The 22703-nt window shown below is 39.0% G+C and overlaps 1 protein-coding gene across 4 annotated transcripts; it reads right to left on the bottom strand.

The window, feature by feature from the left end:
- Positions 1-328: 328 nt before the first annotated feature.
- Positions 329-21384, bottom strand: SLC35B3 (solute carrier family 35 member B3). 4 transcript variants are annotated; one of them, XM_060403784.1, is made up of 11 exons: positions 21184-21384; positions 18796-18925; positions 16795-17088; positions 13403-13524; positions 9560-9714; positions 8205-8312; positions 6830-6927; positions 4192-4284; positions 3661-3772; positions 2601-2670; positions 329-1039 (listed from the first exon to the last, which is right to left on the bottom strand). In XM_060403784.1, the coding sequence occupies exons 3-11, from the start codon at positions 16993-16995 to the stop codon at positions 889-891; spliced, it is 1110 nt and encodes a 369-aa protein (XP_060259767.1). In that variant the 5' UTR covers positions 16996-17088; positions 18796-18925; positions 21184-21384; the 3' UTR covers positions 329-888. The 4 variants fall into 4 exon arrangements, with proteins under 4 accessions (XP_060259767.1, XP_011956703.1, XP_004019188.1 ...); XM_012101313.5 differs by having other exon boundaries at positions 21261-21384; XM_004019139.6 differs by lacking the exon at positions 18796-18925 and having other exon boundaries at positions 21261-21384.
- Between the last annotated feature and the right edge of the window lie 1319 nt (positions 21385-22703).

Here is a 22703-nt window from a genome sequence, read left to right as displayed (position 1 = left end):
ATATACACACTTATAGGACACCGGATGACAACTCTTCTTTCTCTATCCCCTATATTCCACAGAAAAATTAAAGCACATTTTATTTAGTTCCCTGGTGGCTCAGACAGTAAAGCGTCTGCCTACAATGCCTACCATGTGGGAGACCCAGGTTCAATCCCTGGGCCAGGAAGATCTTCTGGAGAAGGAAATGGCAACCCACTCCAGTCTTCTTGCCCAGAAAATCCCATGGATGGTGGTACCTGGTAGGCTACAGCCCATGGGGTCCCAAAGAGTCGGACACAACTGAGCAACTTCACTTCACTTTAAATGATCAGAGAAAAGCCTAAGGTTTAAAGTTTAAGTATACTTTACTTTCCCTCTTCATAACAAAATCCAACCTTTATTTCCCCTCTTTATAACAAGATTTCATCAAACACATTCTTTAAAAAAAAAATCACAGAATAATTTTTATTTATAATGAAGTTATTCTCTCTGGACTTTAAATCATCAGTTCACTCTTACAACAGAGATTCAATTTAAATAAGACCACCAAAATGGAATGGAAAAAGGAAAACGGTCTATTTTTACATATCAATTTCTTTGATATGTCATAATGATATACAATCAGTCTTGCAACATGGTCCATTTCCAGTGAAATTCTCAACAGACTGTAAGCACTGAGTCCTTCCTGTTGACATTTCAGTCCAAGCTGCGCTGGGCGAGGCCCTCGTGATTGCTCTGGAGGTTAGACAGACAGGGTTCTAAAGAAAGGCCAACTTCATACGCAATCCATCCACAAATGGAGAGCATGCCTTCAGAGCCTTTGGTTTTTTAAGTCCCTTTGGAAAGTTAATTGATTGATGAATTAATTCTATTTTACAAATAGAATTTTACAAAACGAATCACTGCCTATACAGTTTGTGCCAACGTCCTTGATTTCCTTAAGTCCACCATTTTGTTTATCAGATCATATGGTGATGGCAGTCTTATTTTATCCATATTTTTGCTGTAAACATTGAGAAATATACCAAGGACAACTAAGAAACCAGACCACACATACCTAAGAGAAAGAAAGAAGGGAAAAAAAGATTAATGTCAGAGTAACAATTTATCATTAACCATAGAGTTTGATGGATTTCACAAAAATTCTTCAATAAAATATTTTGCTACTGGATACCTAATTTAAAATAGTACTTATTTTAGGTTAATCTAAAATAGCACTAAAATAGTATTTATTTTATTTTACAAATAATATTTAGGTCATAGTAGATGGAATTCTGTATTTTTAATGTTAAATATGTATGTCGGAAAAGTATTTTATAGAATTTTAAACATAGTGCACTTGAATTTTGAGGATAATAGTAAATTCAAAGTCCAACATCTACCAGAAGGCTCATTAAGTATGTTTAAAGTGCTGGATACATAAATCTGTCAGGGAATTTGACACAGCGGCCCAACTAGTTACCCCAGAGGGGGTAGAATTTGCACAGACAGAAAGGGGCGCATCCTGAGAAAGCAGAACGGTGTGGGCAACACAAGGAGCACCTGAGCCCCGTAGACGGAGAAGCGCTGACAGGAAACAAGCCCACAGCCGCCCTTGCCGCCAGCTGGGCACTGGTTCCAGACTAACCCTCCACCCAGACGACACCACAATCTGCGGAGGCCAAGGTCTTTTACATAAAGTGGCCGAGTATTTGCATATGTGCACAACCTTGCGTGTGCTGTTAACCATCTCTAAATTATTACGAGACCTAACACGATGAGTCTGCCAGGCAAACTCAAACTGCACCTTTTGCAACTTTCCGGATTTTTTTTCCTTGGATATTTTTGCTCTGCCTGTGGATACGGAAGACCGACTGTACAGCGATGGTAGTCTATTGTGTGGTTGCCTTTAGGCTTATACACCTGACACTTGAACAACACAGGTTTGAAAAGCACAGGTCCACTGATGTGTGTTTTTTTAAAAATAAATACACAGTCGGTCCTGTGTGTGCATATGTGGAACCTGCGGATGCAAAGGGCTGACTGAAAGGGATGTCAGCATCCTTGGATTTCAGTCTATCGGGTCCTGGACTGGTACTCTGTGGATTCTGAGGGATGAGTGTACAATGACCGTGTCTAAGTCTGAATCTTCTCAATTACCAACCAGTATAAGTTTAAATGATGCTAATTTCAAATACATACCAGACAGTAAAGAAAACAGTCAGTGCTTCTACCAGAAGCCAGAAATTGAGAAAACCATTAGGGCACAATTTACAGACTATTTCTCTATCTCAAATCCTTTTTAGGAAAGGCAGCAAATAACCTTAAGAACCATCTATGTAGATATTTATAATTTATATATCTGCACCAGGGCAAGGGGAATCCCTTAATCTCACCACATCATTCACATTCATTTATACGAGAAACAGGGTCACAAGTGCATTGGGACTGGTTAGGCAATTTAAGTGTACAAAATGATTTCTTCAAAATAATTACATACATTTCTGAAACAGCAGAAGACACATCCATAAATGTGGGTCAAGATGAAAAGGTTTCTTTACAAAGAAATTAAGGCTGTTTAAGAGGAAATGTAAAAGTACCTAAAGGTGGAGAGACTTGTTGAATTGAGAAGTACTTACTGGAATGTGAACGGTTTGGCAAAGAATATGAATGAGAGAACAATGGTCATTGCTTTCCTCCCTGTTGTCACTGTAGGGAGACAAAGGTCGGTTTTAGAATGCGCCTCCTATCTTGGAAATACTTTGGAAATCATCTATTTAACAAATCTTTACAGAGCCTACTGTGCACCAAGATCTACACGAGGTGTCAAGGAAAGAAATTAAAACAACAGAAAGTTACTGCTCCTGAGACCATGGAGTTCACCATCGAGCAGGCTGCAGACATTAAAGAAGAAGGCTAAACGTTACAGGGCAACTGTAGGAAGTACTTGACAGAGGCCACATTGCTATGGAGTTTCACCATCTTTTAGAGAGACATTCTTATTCTGGCAAGAAACATTTTTCCAAGGAAGACAGGATTAGGTAGAATGGGGGATATTCTTTGAAAGTGACAATCTACAGGACATCCTAACACTCTAACAGTGGGCACAGCCGGATAAAACCATGAACATCTTTCCTGCCCTCTGTTCACTGTCCTTCCGGGGTTATGGCTGGAAACCTTCCTCCCTGGTCCCACCCAGGGGGGGACAGGAACTCTGCACGTGGCTCCAGGATTCCCAGACTATAGTTGCCGGGACTTAAACGTTCAAAGCATGAATGAATGAATACCAGAACCAGTTTGGAAGTCCGTGTCAGAACCTGACTCCCCAAATCTATTTTTCCTTCTTCCTTAGTAAACGGATCCCATTTCTTAACCAGGACACCTGCCCAGCCTCTCCTACAGTTGCTGTGGTCATGGAACTGGGTTTAGTCAACCAAGTGTCAATTTAAGTGTCAGCAGAAGTGCTGTCTCTAGGAGTGTGATTTCTAGGGAGTTTACATAGAGGCGGATGTATCTTTCATGTTCTCTCCACCTTCCTGCCTGGAAGAGGACGAAGATGGCAGAGCAGAGACAGAGGGACTGGATTCCCAAGGAGCTGGAGCCACCATGCCAGCGTGGGCGGCATGGGGCCTACGGCTAAGAGGACAGGTCTGGAGTCACATGCTTATTACATAATCTAATTAAGTACATCATTCTTACCTGTTACAGCAAGAAGTGCACCGAAAATTTTAATCAAAGCCAGAACAAAAGAGATTCCAAAATACCCAGTGAGGGAAAAAAGGAAAGCATAACCATAGGTCCGAATTGGATCCTGTAACATATAAAAAAGGCTTTTCTAACGAAAAATGCAAAACAAACTCTGAGGTATTATAAATGAAATAAAATTACAGATTTTAACCAACTTCTTGAGCAATAATAAGCCATTCAACAATGCAGTCAAGCAAAGATTCTTATTTAGTTCTGATTTAATGGAAAAATAATGATGAAATTAAAAATCCCCAACTTATACATTATGAATAGTTTAAAAATTAACTTAAAGAAAGAGCAAGGATAAAATAAATTTTAATATAAATCACTTCACTGCTAAAATAATTTCTGATCTACATCTACTGCATTAAAGGAGCCATCAAGCTAAACGAAATACAGTCTTTTTGAACAAGGAGAATCAGAAATACAGACGAAACTATTTAATGGAAGATGTTTATTTTAAAAAATGTGACTAGTGTTTACCTTTGCACAAAATGTTACTGCAGGGCCTAGTCCACTAGTGCATGTCAATCCCAATAAAATGTACACAAAACCGATTGAATACGAATACAAAACCTAGAGAAGAGAAAAACAAAATCGAAGAAAGTGCTATTTAACCAAAGGCGGAAATGAATAGTTTTCAATATGTGGGTCAATTAATCTATTCAATTAAATGTATAGAAGAAACCATTTAAAAAGTAACATCATTGTTTCAATATGGCCTAATTTTCTGGAAACGATGGTTGATCCTGTTTATAAGTTTTAGGTACAACATAACTTGTACAACAGAGAAGGCAATGGCACCCCACTTCAGTACTCTTGCCTGGAAAATCCCATGGGGCCTGGTAGGCTGCAGTCCATGGGGTCACTAAGAGTCGGGCACGACTGAGTGACTTCACTTTCCCTCTTCACTTTCATGCACTGGAGAAGGAAATGGCAACCCACTCCCGTGTTCTTGCCTGGAGAATCCCAGGGACAGAGGAGCCTAGTGGGCTGCCGTCTATGGGGCTGCACAGAGTCGGACACGACTGAAGTGACTTTGCAGTAGCAGCAGCAACTTGTATAACAGAACTCAGCAGTACTAATCCTTTCATACATGACTACCTAATTATTCATTTTTTGCTTAATTACTGAATTCAAACCAGATTTTAGTGTTGGGATCCTAAAAACATACACAGACAAAGATACTCTGAAAACTACTTATTAGATATGAAAAACCCAAACATTAAGCTTGCAAAGACTATTAAACTATAATGAAAATAAGCAGCAGATGGTGTATTTATTATTTAATTTCTCAGTTTTCCTACCAATCTTTCTATCCTGGTTTATTATGTTCCTTATAAACAGAATCAGCGTTATTGGCAAACTTCAAAACCTGCTATGTGTCAGGTACTGTGCTAATGATGCTCTATATAGATTAATCCTTTTTATTTCTCACAACCAGCTAAAGAGACAGGCATGCTTTTTTTTTTTTTTCAGGCTATATATATATATTTACCCTTTCAATTGTGCATTGGGGTATAGCCGATTAACAAACAGTGTGATAGTTTCAGGCGAGCAGTGAAGGGATGTGGCCATATACACACAGGTATCCACTCCCCCTCATCAACCAGGCTGCCACATAACACTGAACAGAGTTCTCTGCGCTGTCCAGTAGGTGAGTCAGGCACTCTTGACCATCATTTCCTACCAGTGTGTGGATGGGAAAACTAAAACTTAAGAGATGGTAGGTCATCTTCCCGAAAGAGGAGAGCTAGTACAGGGAGGATATAAACCAAGGCTACCTTAGATCCCAGTGTGCGTTTTAACCACTGTATTGCACTAACTTTCTGGTTACCTACAGTTTCTTAACTCTCTGCTCTTTCCCTTATTTAGGAAGAGTGGTGATGAGCAAGAAAACTCCTGACCCAGATTAGGGTTCCTGCGTTCTCAGGGACTCCACACAGATGCCCACTCTGCTCCCAAAGTAACCAGCCCTACGTATCCTTAACGCAGGAGCTCTGTCTGTCTAGCAAGGTGGTCGGCTGTAAAACTAAAGCAAACACACACATAACGTATTTACTGGATACAAATACCAACCAGTTAGAAGACACATGGGAAGAAAAGATATTTGCAGTAATAAGGGTAAAAAGATGAAACACCTAACAATAATTTCAATTAAAAAAAAATACCTGGATTTATACAAAGAAAACTTTATAAAGTCTAAGGGACATTTAAGGAAACACTTGAATAAAAGGAAAGTCATACCTCATTCTTGGACTCAAAGAACCAAGTGTATAGATGCCATTCTCCCTAAATTAATTTGTAATTCAATGCCATACCAATCACAAAACCAATGGGATTTCTAGTTTATCTGGGGATATGGACACCCAAGAGTAACCACGGGTAGTAAAATTCTGAAAAGCAAAAGGGACGACAGTGGCTAGTCCTAACAGATGGTGAACGTCTGGTGATAAAGCTGCTGTCATACGGGTCCAGTGCAGAAATACACTGGAAAAGATAAAATTCTAAACTCTGCATCAGAACATGAGAGGATGAAAGAAGATATTTAAAATAAAAGTTGGGAAAGTGAACTATTCAATAAGTGATACTAGGGCAAGTGGATAGTCATATGGAAGAAAATTTTCAGAAAGCTTTGGCTGGATCAAAGATTTAATAAGTAAGGAGATTATAAAACTAGGAGGCTACTGGCATAAAATTCTTAAAATTTTAGAGTTGGAAAAGCCCTTTTCAATAATAATGCACAGCCAGAAGCCATGAAGCAAAAGATAAGCTAAACTACATGCAAATTACAAACTGCTGGATGGAAGATAACACCAGATTCAACGAGAGAAGAAATATGATGCAACGGAGAAGACTTGTTACCATGCCCCAAACTCCATGAATCAGAGGAAAAAGACGATCAAATGCTTATCATAAGGTACTAGTGGTGGCGATGGTATTTTACTTTTTACCTTCGTATGACACTTGAACGTGCTATTTTTATGAAAACAGTGATGATAAACCAGTTTAAAATGCAATGCAAAAATGCAAGTCTTCAGTATTGTGATTATGTCATAAACTAAGGACATCACCATTTTTGAGTCTGTCTGATGTGATGAAAAAGCACAAGAGCATTTACCATTTCTGAATTAGAAGCATTATGCAGCTTCATAACTTTCTCTTGGACATTCCCAATGACAGCATCTGCACACAGGGCCAGCGAGATGAGGACCACACCTTCAAGAAGGCATAAGAAAAAAATAACCTCCTCATTCAAATGTATGAACAGTAATCAAGACTTATGAGAAATTTGGGCTAAAAAAACAGCAGCCCTTAAGTTATACTTGCTCAGTAGAGTACTTTTATCCACATCCAATTGTAACAGGCATGTAGACGATATTATTTAAGAAACAAAACTAATACTAATAAATTGCATTGATGCCATCACCTTATTGTGTTTAATAATCACATCAAGTAATAGTTTTATGTTTAAAGTACTGATTTTTAATAGGACTTGAGATCATTATTTTGAACAGTTATCCTGGATTTTATATGTGAAGTAGCTGACATACACATTTTTGCTTTAAAAGGCTCTTCTGGAAAGGCTCATATTGCACAGAAGTGAAGTCAGGCTGTTTAAGAACTTTAGTGATTTGGTTACAAGTCTGAAAGAAACACTGTACTAAACAAATATGGTGAGAAGTTACAGAGCCACTGAAACCGCCTTTCCTCCTCATCGTCATCACCCACACCCCCGTGCAGGCGCTTTCACATCCGTTACTTCAGCATCTCATTTCTACGCTCCCACTACCTTCGTGTGAGGCAATCTATTGTCTCTTTTTCATGTGAACCACTCCTATCCCTGGTGGCTCAGATGGTATAAAGAACCTGTCTGCAAGGCAGGAGACAGGTTTGATCCCAGGGTTGGGAAGATCTCTTGGAGGAGGAAATGGCAATCCACTTCAGTATTCTTCCCTGAGATACTGCATGGATGGAGGAGCCTGGAGGGCTATAATCCACGGGGTTGCAAGAGTCAGACACGACAGTGACTAAGCACACACACGCCTCTAAAATGACTTTCTTTTCCCCTCAGTCTCCAAATATCATCTTCCTTTGCAGGTGCGGACACAACAAAGCTGAAGCAGTGAAAAGCAGCTGTGCACGCTCCTTTCCTCTTTTTCAGAAAAATAACAATTACTCCTGTGGTTCCGCAACTTGTGTGTATAGTTCCAACTCGGTCCTTCAAAGACTGATCTGTCAAGTACTTGAAAACAGGAGATTTTAACTAGGCAAACAGCCTCCTGTCATGCCCAAATACAAGAGTACTGAAAACAATGGTTATGTTTCAGAGTTGTGACACTTTTACTACATCTTATATGAGAGTCCAAAAACTTTATGCTAGATATGAGAACCACAGATGTCACACCATCATGTAAAACCCTAATGAAACTGTAAAAATTCTTACTCTGAACTGAAACGCTGACAAAATCCAAGAAGACAAATAAATTCCTTACCTGTCAGGTTGAAATTTGGCGCAACTGTGCTGTCGGCTAGGGTAAACCATATCAGGCCGAGGCTCATACATAAGGCAGCAGACACGTCTGCAACATTATAACGCTTTCCTGTGGATAACAAAGGGTAAGTCAACCTCATTATGCAATTAGCCACTCAGCACAGTGTTGGATCTATGTGTCTAACAAGCTCAGCAGGGATTGCTTTTTATATACAATGTCAGAAATGATCAAGAACATTTTAATCAAGGCATGGGATAGTCACAGAAGGGTTTCTGAAAATTAAATTATCCTGTGAGCACCAAAATGTCCTTAAAATTAGACACGAAATCCTTTTCATCTGCTGTGATAGTGATTAAATTAGAACATTTAAAAGGTTTGTGGAATTAGTGCCTCTCTTATTTTATAACATAAGCCTACGAATTCTCTTATAGTTTGTAAGTTTACAAAATAACCAGAGTAGTTATTCAGGCTATATATAAGTTTGCAAATACTACAGTCAGATAACTTCTAAGTTGGTGAGGTTTAACTTATTTCAGTACATCTACATTTAAATAAGGAAATTACACAGTGTAACTTTTTAGAAGGATTGTAATGAAATATTCTTATACCGGTTAAGTCATTCACAAAGTTAAATGTGATTTTTAATAGGAATTGAGATCATTATTTTTTCCTATGTGAACAGTTATCCTGAAATTATATGTTTCAGTTGACATACATGTTTTCATTTTAAAGGGCTCTTTTGGGAAGGCTTATAATGCATAAAACGAAGTCAGGGCTGTATGAGGAACCTTGTGCCATCCAAGCAGGAATGCTCCTCATGACACTCATTTGGGCATGCTCCGCGGCTTGCCACTATCACTGCTTCCTCTCTTGCTCCTGCCTTCATAGGCCTGTAACTTAGCTGGGGCTTAGCAGAGTGGGTTAAAGAACACTTTTGCTCAGCTTAAGCTTTACTTCATCATGAGAATTATCCATTTGCGCAACAGAGGAGGAGAGTGGAGCCCTGGAGAGTAGGAAAATCAAAGAGTTGAAAACAGCTTTCCGGGTACTTCTGAGCTAAGCCTTCAATATGTGAATATGGCCTTTCGGCAATGTAGTAGACTCCAGGCAAAAAGAATAAAACAAAATACTATTTTGGTTTTCCCCAAGTCCAAAGATTTCAGATCCTGAGGTGTATCAGGGAAGTATCAGTGTTTTTATAGTATCTCATTTATATTAGATCATCACTCAGAATTGTTACAATACCTAGAACGTTCATTAAAGATATTAAGTGGAGTTTGATGTTTTTCCTAATGCTAGATGTCACAGCATATCCTGTTAGCTTCAAACAGTACGAAAATACATCATTACTATACCTTGAATAAAAACTCCTCCTAGCATAACGGGGATCAATTTGCAGCACTTGAAGATGACTTGGGTAGGGTAGTTCAGGAAGCCCAAGGAAGTGTTTGACAACCCCATAGTACCCACAGTTAGAAAAGCTATTATCATGTAGGTTTTTCCTGGTATTCTGTAAAAGACAATTTTCAAAATCTTCATTTTGGGACCCAATTATACTACTGTAAGAGAATGTGCTTACAATGTGTAAATTCCTAATTACTCTTCTAATTTCTGTTTAATACTTCTAGAAATATTGGTAAAATATCACTATTCTTAAAGGTATAGTACTGCTTACTTGTACAAGAGAATGCACTAAAATTAACAGTTCACCCTTATTTAATGGACTGTAAGTGAGGACTCTCAACTGTGTGAAATAGTAGTACATTAGAGTTACTTAGATTCTTACTGAAAATATAAATGTTTGTTACATTTAAGGTTTTTTTTAACAGTAGTTACAGTTACATACAAAAACCATCTTGACTACATGCAGAAAATAAGAATTGATTTTTAAGAAATATTGGTTTCTAAAATGGTAAAAAAGCACCTTGTTGTTGCTGCTGTTCAGTCACTAAGTTATGTCCAACTCTTTTGCAACCCCATAGACTGTAGCCCACCAGGATCCTCAGTTCATGGGATTCTCCAGGCAAGAATACTGGAGTGATTGCCATTTCCTTCTCCAGGGGATCTTCCAGCTCCTTTTAACTCCTAACTGCTGTTCTATTTCCTAATGTTTTCATCTAGCATTAGGAAAAATATATCTGTCCATTCTGCTTGAATAATCAGAGCAGAATTTCTCTAGGAAGTCCATGGTGGTTTAAAACCCTGCTGCTGCTGCTGCTTTTTATTACCATAATGTCTTATGCCTTATCTCTAATGCTATTAATGTTATAAATTGTTAAAACAACCAACTTTCAGATGAGGAGTCCAACTCTCTCATGATCCCAGATGTTTTACTTTGGGTTCTAACTGGACTTCCTAAAGGAGATTCTTAATATCGTACCTTCAGAATTTTGAGCTATTCTTGGGAGTATATGCTTACTTTGAAGAGATACTCAATGGTCTAAAATAATAACCTTGTACGTCCACATAATTCTATTATGTTGCATTTTTAGATTTATGTTGCAGATTTAGATCTAGTTTTCATTTTGGGATTTGGGCTCATGTTTAAATCAAGACAACAAAATTCCACATTTTTTTTTTTTTACATGGCTATGCATAAGGCAAAATAATTTACTAGAAAAGTTCAATTAAAATGTATCATTTCCAATTCAATTTTGAGACCTTTGCTTATATTTAACTACGAACACAGTGGTCAATGTTCAGAACCAGTGAGGAAATAACTGGGCATGCCCATATGCATCAGTGTACACAGATGCTGGTTCCTACGCTGTCCGTAGGGTTTAACCCTCAGTGGGGGTTACCAGCGAAGGAAGCACAGCACGACTTCTCCAGATGACGACAGGAGTCAGAAGGGGCAAATTTCCTCATTCATAAATTGCAAACAGTGGCCAGAAAATTCAAGTCAGGAGAATCACAAGGTTAGAAAAGCAGTGCAGTAAAGGAGAAGGAAAACCAGCCTGCAACTCACGAACCCTAAATTCAGAAGGTTCCAGCGTGGGGCATGAGCTCATGGAAATCCCAGCTCTCCTCCAGGCCTGCTTTCTTACTGGTGAAATGAGGCTAGATTTCACCATCTTGCCTCTAGGACTCTCAGCCGTTTCTACTTGAATACCCCAACTACTTACTACTTTAGATATGATAGGGAAGCTGTAACTTTGAAAAGTCCTTTGAAAAGCAATTTAATAGATCTCCTTTACTGAAAACTCACACAGAGTAATTAACACCAAAGCTAGAAGGTCATCTTCGCTGAAATAACAAGGCGTGTACTTAAGGTATTCTAGACTGTGAGATGTAATACCACACATTGCCATATTTCATCCTCAACATGAAACTTCCCTGAGGAATTGACAGAACTAACAGGAGGCTCAAATACACATTTTCTAACTCCAAATTCTGTACTCTTACAAGCTCACGGATATTCATATAAATACAGGAAGGGAGAAAAAGCTAAGCAAAGAATTCAACTAATTAGAGGTCTAAAGAGCAGTGCCACTTAAATAAATTCAGAGATAGATACAAATACTTGGAAATAAATTCAGAAATATGCGACTGGACATGTTTTCACTGTAATACACCTTTAAAGATCTTTTTTTTTTTTTTCTAAAAAGGGTTTTAATGTGCCTGGGAATGAAAAGATTTCAATTCATAATTACATTTTCCTTTACGCCTATAAATTCTTCTACCTAATTTCTTCACCTGTGTTTACATCAAACACAAATGACTTTATCTTTAAATGTGTTATGGGCATGTGATTTGAAGGCTGGGAAAAACATGACTGACGGCTCACTCTCTATCTTTTGGTAGCTGAGAAGGAGCTGTATCTTTTTAAAATTTACCACTCAGGAGGATGCGTCATCTTGTGTTTTTTTCATCTAATAAATACAGCATTGTGATTTTTAACTTAAAGCAATCAGAGGCCCAGCAGTTTGCAATACATAATAAATCATCAAGCTTCCACGTGTGTTAGTCCTGACAGATGCATTTACTTACTTTCTATTCTACCTCCTATGGCTGAGCTAAGTCTTGTGGAGTTTCAGAGCACGAAAATAATAAAGATATCCTGGAATCAAACATTTTTAAAATTGCTGCCGTAATAATTTATTGGCAATATAGAGGTTGAGAGGTAAAATTAGACCAATGATACTGATGTTGCTCATTTAAATATTTAAAATTTTGTAGTTATCTTCATACAAACATCAAAAACACTTATTTAAGAAAAAAAGTAGCTCTGAGAATTTTTTATTTTTACTTGAAGATTAAACATTTATATCAGTGAAGATAATGTCAACACTGTTATCTCCTTGGTACACTTGAACTATCCAATATATGCATGAAATACTCACATTTTAGGGTCTGACATGACAGGATAACCACATTTAAACTTACCCAGAAAATATTATATTCAAATTCCCCACCCCCTTCTGATATAAGAGACGAGGTTTTCATTGCATATTGTTCAATATGCCAGGAAAAATATTTCAAGATATTACTCAAACCTAGGTGGTCATTAATTTAAAAGATACTGTCATATAAACTCTTAAGTTTTGATGGGAAGGAACATTATGAAATTTCTCTAATGTCCATGAATATAATCCCTACTGCTGGTCATTACAAATGTGATAAATGGAACATATCCCACAAAACAAAGTATTAACTATCCATTTCAAAAAACCAGTATAAAAATAGGTATTGACATTTCATATCAAGGCCACTCTTTAGTATAACATTTTCAGTAATCACACCTATTTCCATTATAAGAACATGTATGTACATCTGAATACGTTCTGTTTTAAGAAAATCTATTTTATTATTGAGTCTAAACAACATTTTGTTTTTGGCTACACTGTGTGGCTTGTGGGATTTCAGTTCCCTGACCAGGGATTGCACCAGGGCCCCTGCAGTTAAGTGCAGAGTCCTGACCACCGTACCATCAGGAAATTCCTTCAACAATATTTTGGTAACATTACACTTCAGGGGATATTACGTTTTTCAACATATAATGGAAATATCAAATTTACCATTTTTAATATGTTGGTAACACTGATGAAAATTCTTGGATATTAAATGTTTTATTAACGTAAAACATATATTTCACATATAACATACTCCATGAGCCCAAAATAATAAAACAACAAAAAAAAAACTACTAGTCATGTACTTAACAGCCAAAAAAAAAAAAAACCAAGCAGTCCACATACCTCCTCCTTTTGTCCTGAATCAGCTGAAGCTCTATCAGGCCAAATATGGAGTAAAACGCAAACTGCACTAAAGTAAGATACCAGCCATAGGGCTTAAAACCCTCCACTGAAAATATTAATTCCTGTCAAGAGATACATGAACACTGTTAAGTTCAGCGGTGGACCAATCTCCTCACATGAATTCATGTAAGCACAGCATTGTAATAGAAACCAAGCGTCACCCCTCAAAACAGCAAAATGAACCAAAAAGCATCCAAACGTAAGGCTTCTGAGAGGTAAAATTAGCGAGGCTCAGAGGCCTTTAAAAAGACGTGATGGCAGACGTCCAGCACAAGTCCAGCACAACCGGAGCAGGAGGAAGAACCAGGAAGTAACCACATCACGTGCTTAAAAGACCCAAACTAAGGGAGCTGCCCACAACAACGAGGGAGGCAGCTGGCTGAAGAACCCACGCACTTCTTAAAAAGCAAGTCTCATTACAAGTCTACTACCTCAAGCCTGTTTTCCTGTATTAACACAATCATTCAACTCTCTATTTAATGGGTTTTTTTTAGAAGTCCTGCACCATGGATTACATAAAAACCTTTCCTTATAGAAGAATGGTTACTCTTCCTAAACATAATGTTATATCATGAAAAATATTTGTTAATTGTTAATAAGCCATTCTTAATCTCATTAAGAAGTAGTCTAATAAAGTTATCTGGCTTAACTGAATAAATCATCTACCACATAGATAAATATTACATAAATTGAATAATATATAGTATAAATAATATATATTTTAGCTATACTTTAAATAAATTTTAAAAAGATGAAATTGATGGATAAATTTATGTTCAAAGGAAAACTAAACATAGGCTCTAAAAAAATCCTGAACTGATTTTCTCCATTTAGGATTCTGTGCAATTTGCCAAATTTAGATTTCATGTTTAAGTAAGTCTGTGAGTTATTTAGTAGGAGTTGTCTGGTTTATAAAAACATAAAAAATATCTTTATTAATATCCTGACATTAGGTAAATATTTCACTTTCTATATTGCTAAATTTACTACAAAACCCCATTTTCTTTAAACTATTTTAATATGGAGTTTTATGGAAGAGTTAGTAGCAACGTCAGTTCTCACAAAAAGTAATGTTACAATTTAATCAGTTTATCTAACTTTAAAAGAAACTTCAAACATATTAGTTTTTAGTTAAGATCCCTGATCATTTATCAAACAGAAAAAAATTTAACAAAGTTTGTAAATTTCTAATTCACTTTCCATTGCAATGGCTAACTTTGCTCCCAAGCTATTTGGTAACAATGGTATTTCAAAGGAGAAAAAAATGCTTCTCAACAAGAAATTCCAACATCTGATAAAAGTTACCATTTTGTGTTGTTCTTCATTGTTATACCTGAATTTTTATATCATCTTCAAGTAGAAAAATCAGTTATCAATATAAATATTAAGATATTAAAATTCATGTTGTTTTACACTAAGACACCCTATATAGCACTTTTAGAAGTAAAGGAATAGTCACAATTCTATTTTCTATTTTTAAACTTACTTTTATATTTTATTTCTATAAGATAAAGAAAAAGCAAAGAATAATTTTTAGGATCACTCTGATTATAAAGAATATCAGAAATATTATCTACATTTAAGAAAACGCATCACTTCCCTTTTCTTGAATTATAAAGATTTCTCATGTTAGGGAATTGCAAAGAAAAAGCAAGTTGGTAAAGGCTGAAAATATCCATAATGAACTGATAACTGAGAATATGTCTGCTGTTTACACTAGCCTGGACTGTCATCCATCCACCTCAGGTCTTTGCAGGTCAGGACTTTGCTGGTCAGATGTAGACAGCTAGCCCATAAAGCAACACAAATACAAGACAAATTGTGGCAATGCTAGACATTTTTTGCAGAGGTAAAAATCGCAGAAAAATAAGGTTCTGGCAAAGCTGGCTTCCCTTGTAGCTCAGCCAGTAAAGAGTCTGCCTGCAATGTAGGAGACTCAGGTGCGATTCCTGGGTAGGGAAGATCCCCTGGAGAACCCACTGGCAACCCACTCCACTATTCTTGCCTGGAGAATCCTATGGACAGAGGAGCCTGGCGGGCTACAGTCTATGGGACTGCAAGAGTTGGACACAACTAAGCAGTAAGCACAAAGTTAGTTTACAAGAAACCACCAAGGATGAGAACACAACAGATGCTTAAACAATGATCAATATATGGAATTTAGGAAGATGGCAATGACGGCCCTGTATGCAAGACAGCAAAAAGACACAGATGTGTATAACGGACTTTTGGACTCAGAGGGAGAGGGAGAGGGTGGGATGATTTGCGAGGATGGCATTCTAACATGTATACTATCATGTAAGAATCGAATCGCCAGTCTATGTCTGACGCAGGATACAGCATGTTTAGGGCTAGTGCATGGGGATGACCCAGAGAGATGTTATGGGGAGGGAGGTGGGAGGGGGGGTTCATGTTTGGGAACGAATGTAAGAATTAAAGATTTTAAAATTAAAAAATAAAAAAAAAGAAAGAAAAAAATAATTAAAAAAAAAAAAAAAGAAATTCATTGCTATTCTGGTATATAGTTAGTCCTTCTGTCTACTTATCTGCCTGTTTATCCATATCTTAGAAGGGAAGTTACAAGTAAGGGATGCTGAGAAGTTGATTAGGTCTAGGGACAGAGCAGCTACATAGTAATAATTTAAAAATAGTAGAAATATCTTTTTATTGATTTTTAAAGAACTTGACTAAATTTTTGACTTTTGAACTACCACATTAGATAACTATTTATGTGTAAGGGTAGGAAGCCAAGTAAAGCAATAAATAGGCCTTTAGTAAAAATTTCTTAATTTAAAAAAAAAAGAAAAAAAAATAATGATCCAAATAGTATAGGCTTAAAGACACACCGTTGGAAAAATATTAAACATCCAGATATATTCTTGCAAAATGACCTCTTACTGAGCTCCAGGAATTAAAAAATGAATGGGAATATGGCTTTTGTGCTGTTGTTCAATTTTATGTGAAAACTGTGTTCCAAAATACTAATCAATACTTGAATCATTTTCTTTCAAAAAACACACAGTTATAATTACTTATTGTACATTTTCTAAAACATAACACTTCATATTTTTTCTTAACTTTAGTTTTTAAAAATTGTCTCCGGCTTCCCTTCCCCCATGTAAAATACTTCACTCTAAAATTTGGATCCCTGTTTCCAGCCAATTTTATCTTAAGTAGCCTTTTTCTACTAGTATACTAAGAAACTCAAATTTGTGAATCAACTTGCTACCCTATGAAGGGAAGTCTCTTGGACAAAACTGTTGGTAGTGCCCATAATGAGCTCAACTATTACAAATAATTAACATATTACAAACAAATAACTAATTTTTTACCTGTAAATATCCGTAAATTAGGTAAAATACAAAAACTCCAGCAACACATATGAAAAACTGAGTCAGTCTGTTGAATCTGCTGAGATTTATGCCAAGCACGACAATGTCATCTATAGACTTGATGTGCGGTGACATTGCTTGGGTTTTGGATGGAACAGTGATAGAAATGTACTTCCTGGAGCTGTTGAACTTGAGATCCATTGTTCCTATTTTGCCGCATTCAGTGCTACCAAAGTTATCTTTGTTGGTTTCCTCTCCTTTGCTCAGTCCTCCTTCTGCCTGCTGAGCCAGGTCCTACAGAAGGAAATAAACAATCCAAGCAAAACATTAGACCATCAAGTCAAGTGCTATGCTCCAAATACTATCTCAGATCACATTTTGAAATTTATATAGCTAAGAGTCATTCTCTCTGGATTTTAATACATTACTTCTCTTCTTCAAGCTTCCAATCGACCAAAATAGGTTTACTCTCCAAACAATTTACCTTCACCTGATAAAGACCAATATATCACTAAATGCACACCATTCTTATCTCCACAGCAACAAATCAAAACCTAGCCTTGTATTTACTTCAAAGTAGTAAAGAAGTAAGGGTGCCTTTATTATGCTTCTATTTGTAGTGAGGATATAATTTTTAAAGCCCACAACAGTATATGCAGAACGTCTTCAACATTAAAGTCAATCTCTAATTGTAGAAAAAGAGTAAGGAACAGCCCAAACTCCTACAGCTGCTAAGCCAACTGTAAAATTTATTTGCTAATGACACCACTGTAAAATAAAGTCAAACATATGTAAGTTATGTAAAAATCCAGATTTATCTGATTATAGAAAAGATACTATGCTTTAGCAACAGCATCTCTTGAGTTAAAAGGAAATGTTTTCTTCCTTTGGAGAACATTATTGTAACTTAAAAAGTCTTTGGTATAGTTGTTCAGTGGGTATAAAGCTTCAATGACACCAGATAACTCTGGTCCTAGACATCCCCTGTTGCAGAGACCCCCTAACACAGCGCCTATGGTTAACTACGTGGGGCTGCGCACTCAATCATTGTTAAGCGGGTAGATCTCAGGTGAAGCATTCTTAACAGCAACACACACACACACACACTCACACCCAGGGGACACAAGGCACTTCCGGTGGGGACAGAGCTGTCTATTACCTTGCATATGGAGATGGGATCACAGGTGTATACTTATGCCCAAACTCACCCAATTCTATCTATTAAACATGTGTATTTCTTGTATGTATCAATTATACCCCAATAAAGCTGTTTAAAAAAAGAAATAAAAAATAAAAATGTTCTTGGGTTTGTAAAAAGTGAAAAAAAATCACTTTTTGTTAGTTTGTGAGAAAAAAAATATCATGAAAGCTCCATAGATGACTGTCAATTTCTCTTTGGATTAATAGAAACTGGAAAATAAACTCATGTAAAAGTTGACAAGATAGTGTAGAAGTATGACAAAGTACAGAACAAACTTATTAACAAAAAATTACTTTCCTATAAGACACTGTTACAATCCCAGAGGAACTAAAACATAGACTCTACTTGAAGGAAGAGGATAATAATAATTTTGACCGTGAATTATCCAGAAATCTTAAAAGAAAAAACAAAACAAACCCCCGCCCCCTGCGACATGTAAGTTTAAAACCACAATAATTAGTGACTTCTTCAAGATCCCTTCTAATCTGCTGAGTTACAGAGATTAAGTAGGCCCCTTTCTGCAATTTAAACTTGGGGTCAAGGCACTGAACACAACTTGTAACTAACAGTAATACACAGGCATTGAAGAATGTTTGTTGAACAAGCTACCTGCCATGTTTCTGGACAGAAAAATGTGTAATTTAAAGAAGTTTTTACGGTATTTCCTTTCCATGTTTTACACACGTTCTTATTTCCCACACGCTTAATCAACGTCATCTCTGTTTAGACTTTTAAAGTCATCTTGCAGGATCCCCTTCAGATATGACTTTCATTATAAAGCACACCTTAAAAGACCTTACCTAAATGCTGTGTTTGAATGTAGAAGAAACAAAAAAGTCAGCAACTATTTTCCATATGTTTTGGCCTGGGTGTAGAGCACCATTCAAATAAATCTGTTCTTGTGTGGGTTTTTAAAAATCCTCTCCCTTCCTGGAATTGAGAATGCAATGTTTTATTAAACAGAACATCACTGGTTTAGATTATGTGACTGATGAAGGAGGACACTGAGCTCTGATCGCCAATAACTGTGATCCTCACAACCATATTCCTTCCATTTAAGGCATTAGTGACTGATATTAATCATCATTTGGAATAAAAAAGCAGCATTTCTAGCACATATTGAAATTTAAAAATAAATGAATGGTGAAAACACTGATTTAAAATGATCTACTGAAGTAAAATTTAATTTCTTAATCTCTTTTATTAACCTTTAGAAGAAAAGTCTCCCACTACAAAAAGGTAGACTATAAGGAAAATATGCTACTATGATGGGAATAACCTAAAAAAAAACCCGGTTCTGTATTTTGCCACACTGTGCTTTACAATTAGAAGAATCTTGCCATTTATAGCTAGATTAACTGGACTCTGGATATTAATCATGACCTGTGGGGTATAATTACAAGACAGAGAAAAACAAGATTCTGTGCTAGTTCGTAGAACATACTTCACTGCACAAAGTTCAAGAAACTGTGTGCTCATTTTTAAAGGTTACTCTTTTTCAGATTGCTGGGAGAAATATCAATAACCTCAGACACGCAGATGACACCACCCTTATGGCAGAAAGTGAAGATGAACTTTAGAGCCTCTTGATGAAAGTGAGAGAGGAGAGTGAAAAAGCTGGTTTAAAACTCAACATACAAAAAACTAAGATCATGGCATCCGGTCCGATCACTTCATGGGAAATAGATGGGGAAACAATGGAAACAGTGAGAGGCTTTATTTTTCTGGGCTCCAAAATCACTGCAGATGGTGACTGCAGCCATGAAATTAAAAGATGCTTGCTTCTTGGAAAGAAAGCTATGACCAAACTAGACAGCATATTGAAAAGCAGAAACATTACTTTGCCAACAAAGGTCCGTCTAGTCAAAGTTACGGTTTTTCTAGTAGTCATGTATGGATGTGAGAGTTGGACTCTAAAGAAAGCTGAGCACCAAAGAGTTGATGCTCTAGAACTGTGGTGTTGGAGAGTCCCTTGGACTGCAAGGAGATCCAACCAGTCAATCCTAAAGATATGAGTCCTTTATATTCATCGGAAGGACTGATGCTGAAGCTGAAGCTCCAATACTGTGGCCACCTGATGTGAAGAACTAACTCACTGGAAAAGACCCTGATGCTGGGAAAGATTAAAGGCAGGAGGAGAAGGGGGTGAAAGAGGATGAGATGGTTGGATGGCATCACCAACTTGATGGACATGAGTCTGAGCAAGCTGCAGGAGTTGGTGATGGACAGGGAGGCCTTGTGTGCTCCAGTCCATGAGGTGGCAAAGAGACACAACTGAGCAACTGAACTGACTGACTCTTTTTTCCCCAAGGGAGAAAACTAAAATTAGGATTGAATAGGTATATTAAGAAATTAAGTACAAATAAAAGTGTTAGTTGCTTAGTCCTCTTGGACTGCAGCTTGAGAAGTTCCTCTGTCCATGGGATTTGCCAGGCAAGAATACTGGAGTGGGTTGCCATTTCCTCCTCCAGGGGATTTTCCTGACCTAGGGATTGACCCTGTGTCCTCTGCAGTGCAATCGGATTCTTAACGCTGACCCACCTGGGAAGCCCTAAGTACAAATAACACCTATCTAAATTATTTTCAAAGGCTGTTTCTCTCTGCTGAATCCCAAACTATGCCAATTAGAAAAACGTCCATCCAATAAGCAGTCCTAGACGTCCGATGTCTTACTGGGGAAGAAATGCATATGCCCAATACTTTTGGGAGAGAGTGAAACTGCAAAGCCTGGACGAGTCTGCAGAACTTCGAGTGGAAGGTCACGACACGAACTTGACACCCCGATGAGGACGATCACCTTGCACCCCAGGTGGAGAGCACAGTGCCACACAGTGCCCAGCTGAACGCAGAACCGGGAAGGAGCTTTTAACTCTAAAGGCTGTCGTGGTTGAGACAGGAGGAGGCTGACGGGTCCAGAGGCCCGGGGCAATAGCCTAGCAGAGCAGACCCTCCCAGAGGCCTGCGGGTCCACACAGCGGCCCGAGCGAGCTCTCCCCAGCCGGAGGGCACAAGAGGAGACCTTGTCAGCAGGTTTCCGTTAAGCCAGGCCCCAGCGCCCCGTCTCCCGACCTCGTCCCGCTCCCTCACGAGGACGCAGGTGGGCCGTGTCACGGTTCTCAGGGGGGAAGGGGAGGGCTGGGTCCCAAACACGGCGAAAGGCCCGGAGGTGCGGGGGGGCCCTGGGTCACCTGGAAGGGGGACCCCAGCCCAGGGGCCGCCTCAGCAAGACGCAGCGTCTCCCCCTCCCCAGGCCCGTCGCCATCACCTCCTGCGTCTCCTCCTCGCCCACTCCGGCACTTGCCACCTCAGCTGCCGCCGCCGCCGCCGCCTCCTCGCCAGGTGCTCTCATCCCCCGCGCCCGCGCGCCACTTCCGCTTATGTGTCCTCCTGCGCGTGCGCAGTCGCGAGGCCCCGCCCCCTCGCCGGCCCCGAGCCTCCGCCGGCGGGGGCGCGGCTACGTCTCGCGCACGCGCCCTCTGCCCCGGCGCTCGCTGGCCCAGAGCCGCTGTGGTCCAGAGATGATGCTGCGAGTGCGCTGCTCTGCTCGTTAAACGTAGCGTCCCGGCGGCAAGTGACTGTCGGGTGGAGAGCTCTCCTCCTCCGAGCTGTGCTGCTAGTGTTTCTCGTCTTCGAGCCTCTGAGCCCGTGCAGCTCCTCTGGCTGCAGGGCGGGGGACTCAGGGCCCCGCGGGTCCCACGCAGGTGGCCTTGCCCTGGAATTTGAGAAGGAAGCCGACTGGAGAATGTTGAACCCCGATACAGACACCCCAGGGGTTCCCTCTTACCTCTGCTCGATCCAAATGAGATGGGGTAAAGTCACAATACCTTTCTATACTTCCATATTCTGCCTGCTTTCTGGAGGAGGTGAACCCAAGTAATGCTTGGGTTGTCTCTGACGGAATAATTCAGCTTTTGGCTACGGCAACCCCGGTCCTTTTCGCGAAAGTTAGCGTCCTTGTGACGGTGCCACTTGCTCAGAATGGGTAAATCCCACAGCTCTGCCAGCCCCCAAACTAAACGTTTACAGGAAATGGCAACCCTCTCCAATGTTCTTGCCTGGAGAATCCCAGGGACGGGGGAGCCTGGTGGGCTGCGGTGTATGGGGTCGCACAGAGTCGGACACGACGGAAGCGACTTAGCAGCAGCAGCATCAGGGCTGCAGGTGCAGTGATGATTGGTTGGGGGTAACGCTAAAATGATGCAGATTACTGTAAGGAAGGAACATTTTTGAGAGCATGTTTTAGAGACCCAGGAAAGGAAAGAATGAATTGGGTTAATATACAGGTTGCAATCCAGTTGTGTGCAGCTTTCAGAATTTCACAGGCATTGTTCAGGGAGCAGCGTTTGAATTTTGTATAGGGCGGACGGTGAAGGTGTATACTGAAGCACAGGGGGCATCTCCTGTTGTAAGTGGTGGGTCTGCTAGGCATTTCCATTTAATACGTGTTAGGTTGAATTTTCCACAGTTTGGAAAATTCTGAAAGAGATGGGAATACCAGACCATCTGACCTACCTCTTGAGAAACCTATAGGTAGGTCAGGAAGCAAAAGTTAGAGCTGGACATGGAACAACAGACTGGTTCCAAATAGGAAAAGGAGTACATCAAGGCTGTATATTGTCACCCTGCTTATTGAACTTCTATGCAGAGTACGTCATGAGAAACGGTGGGCTGGAAGAAGCACAAGCTGGAATCAAGATTGCCGGGAGAA

Source organism: Ovis aries, chromosome 20 (assembly GCF_016772045.2).
Source record: "Ovis aries strain OAR_USU_Benz2616 breed Rambouillet chromosome 20, ARS-UI_Ramb_v3.0, whole genome shotgun sequence".
Lineage (NCBI taxonomy): Eukaryota > Metazoa > Chordata > Mammalia > Artiodactyla > Bovidae > Ovis > Ovis aries.
The sequence above is the reverse complement of the archived record's forward strand: the minus strand, read 5'-3'. Positions and strand labels throughout refer to the sequence as shown.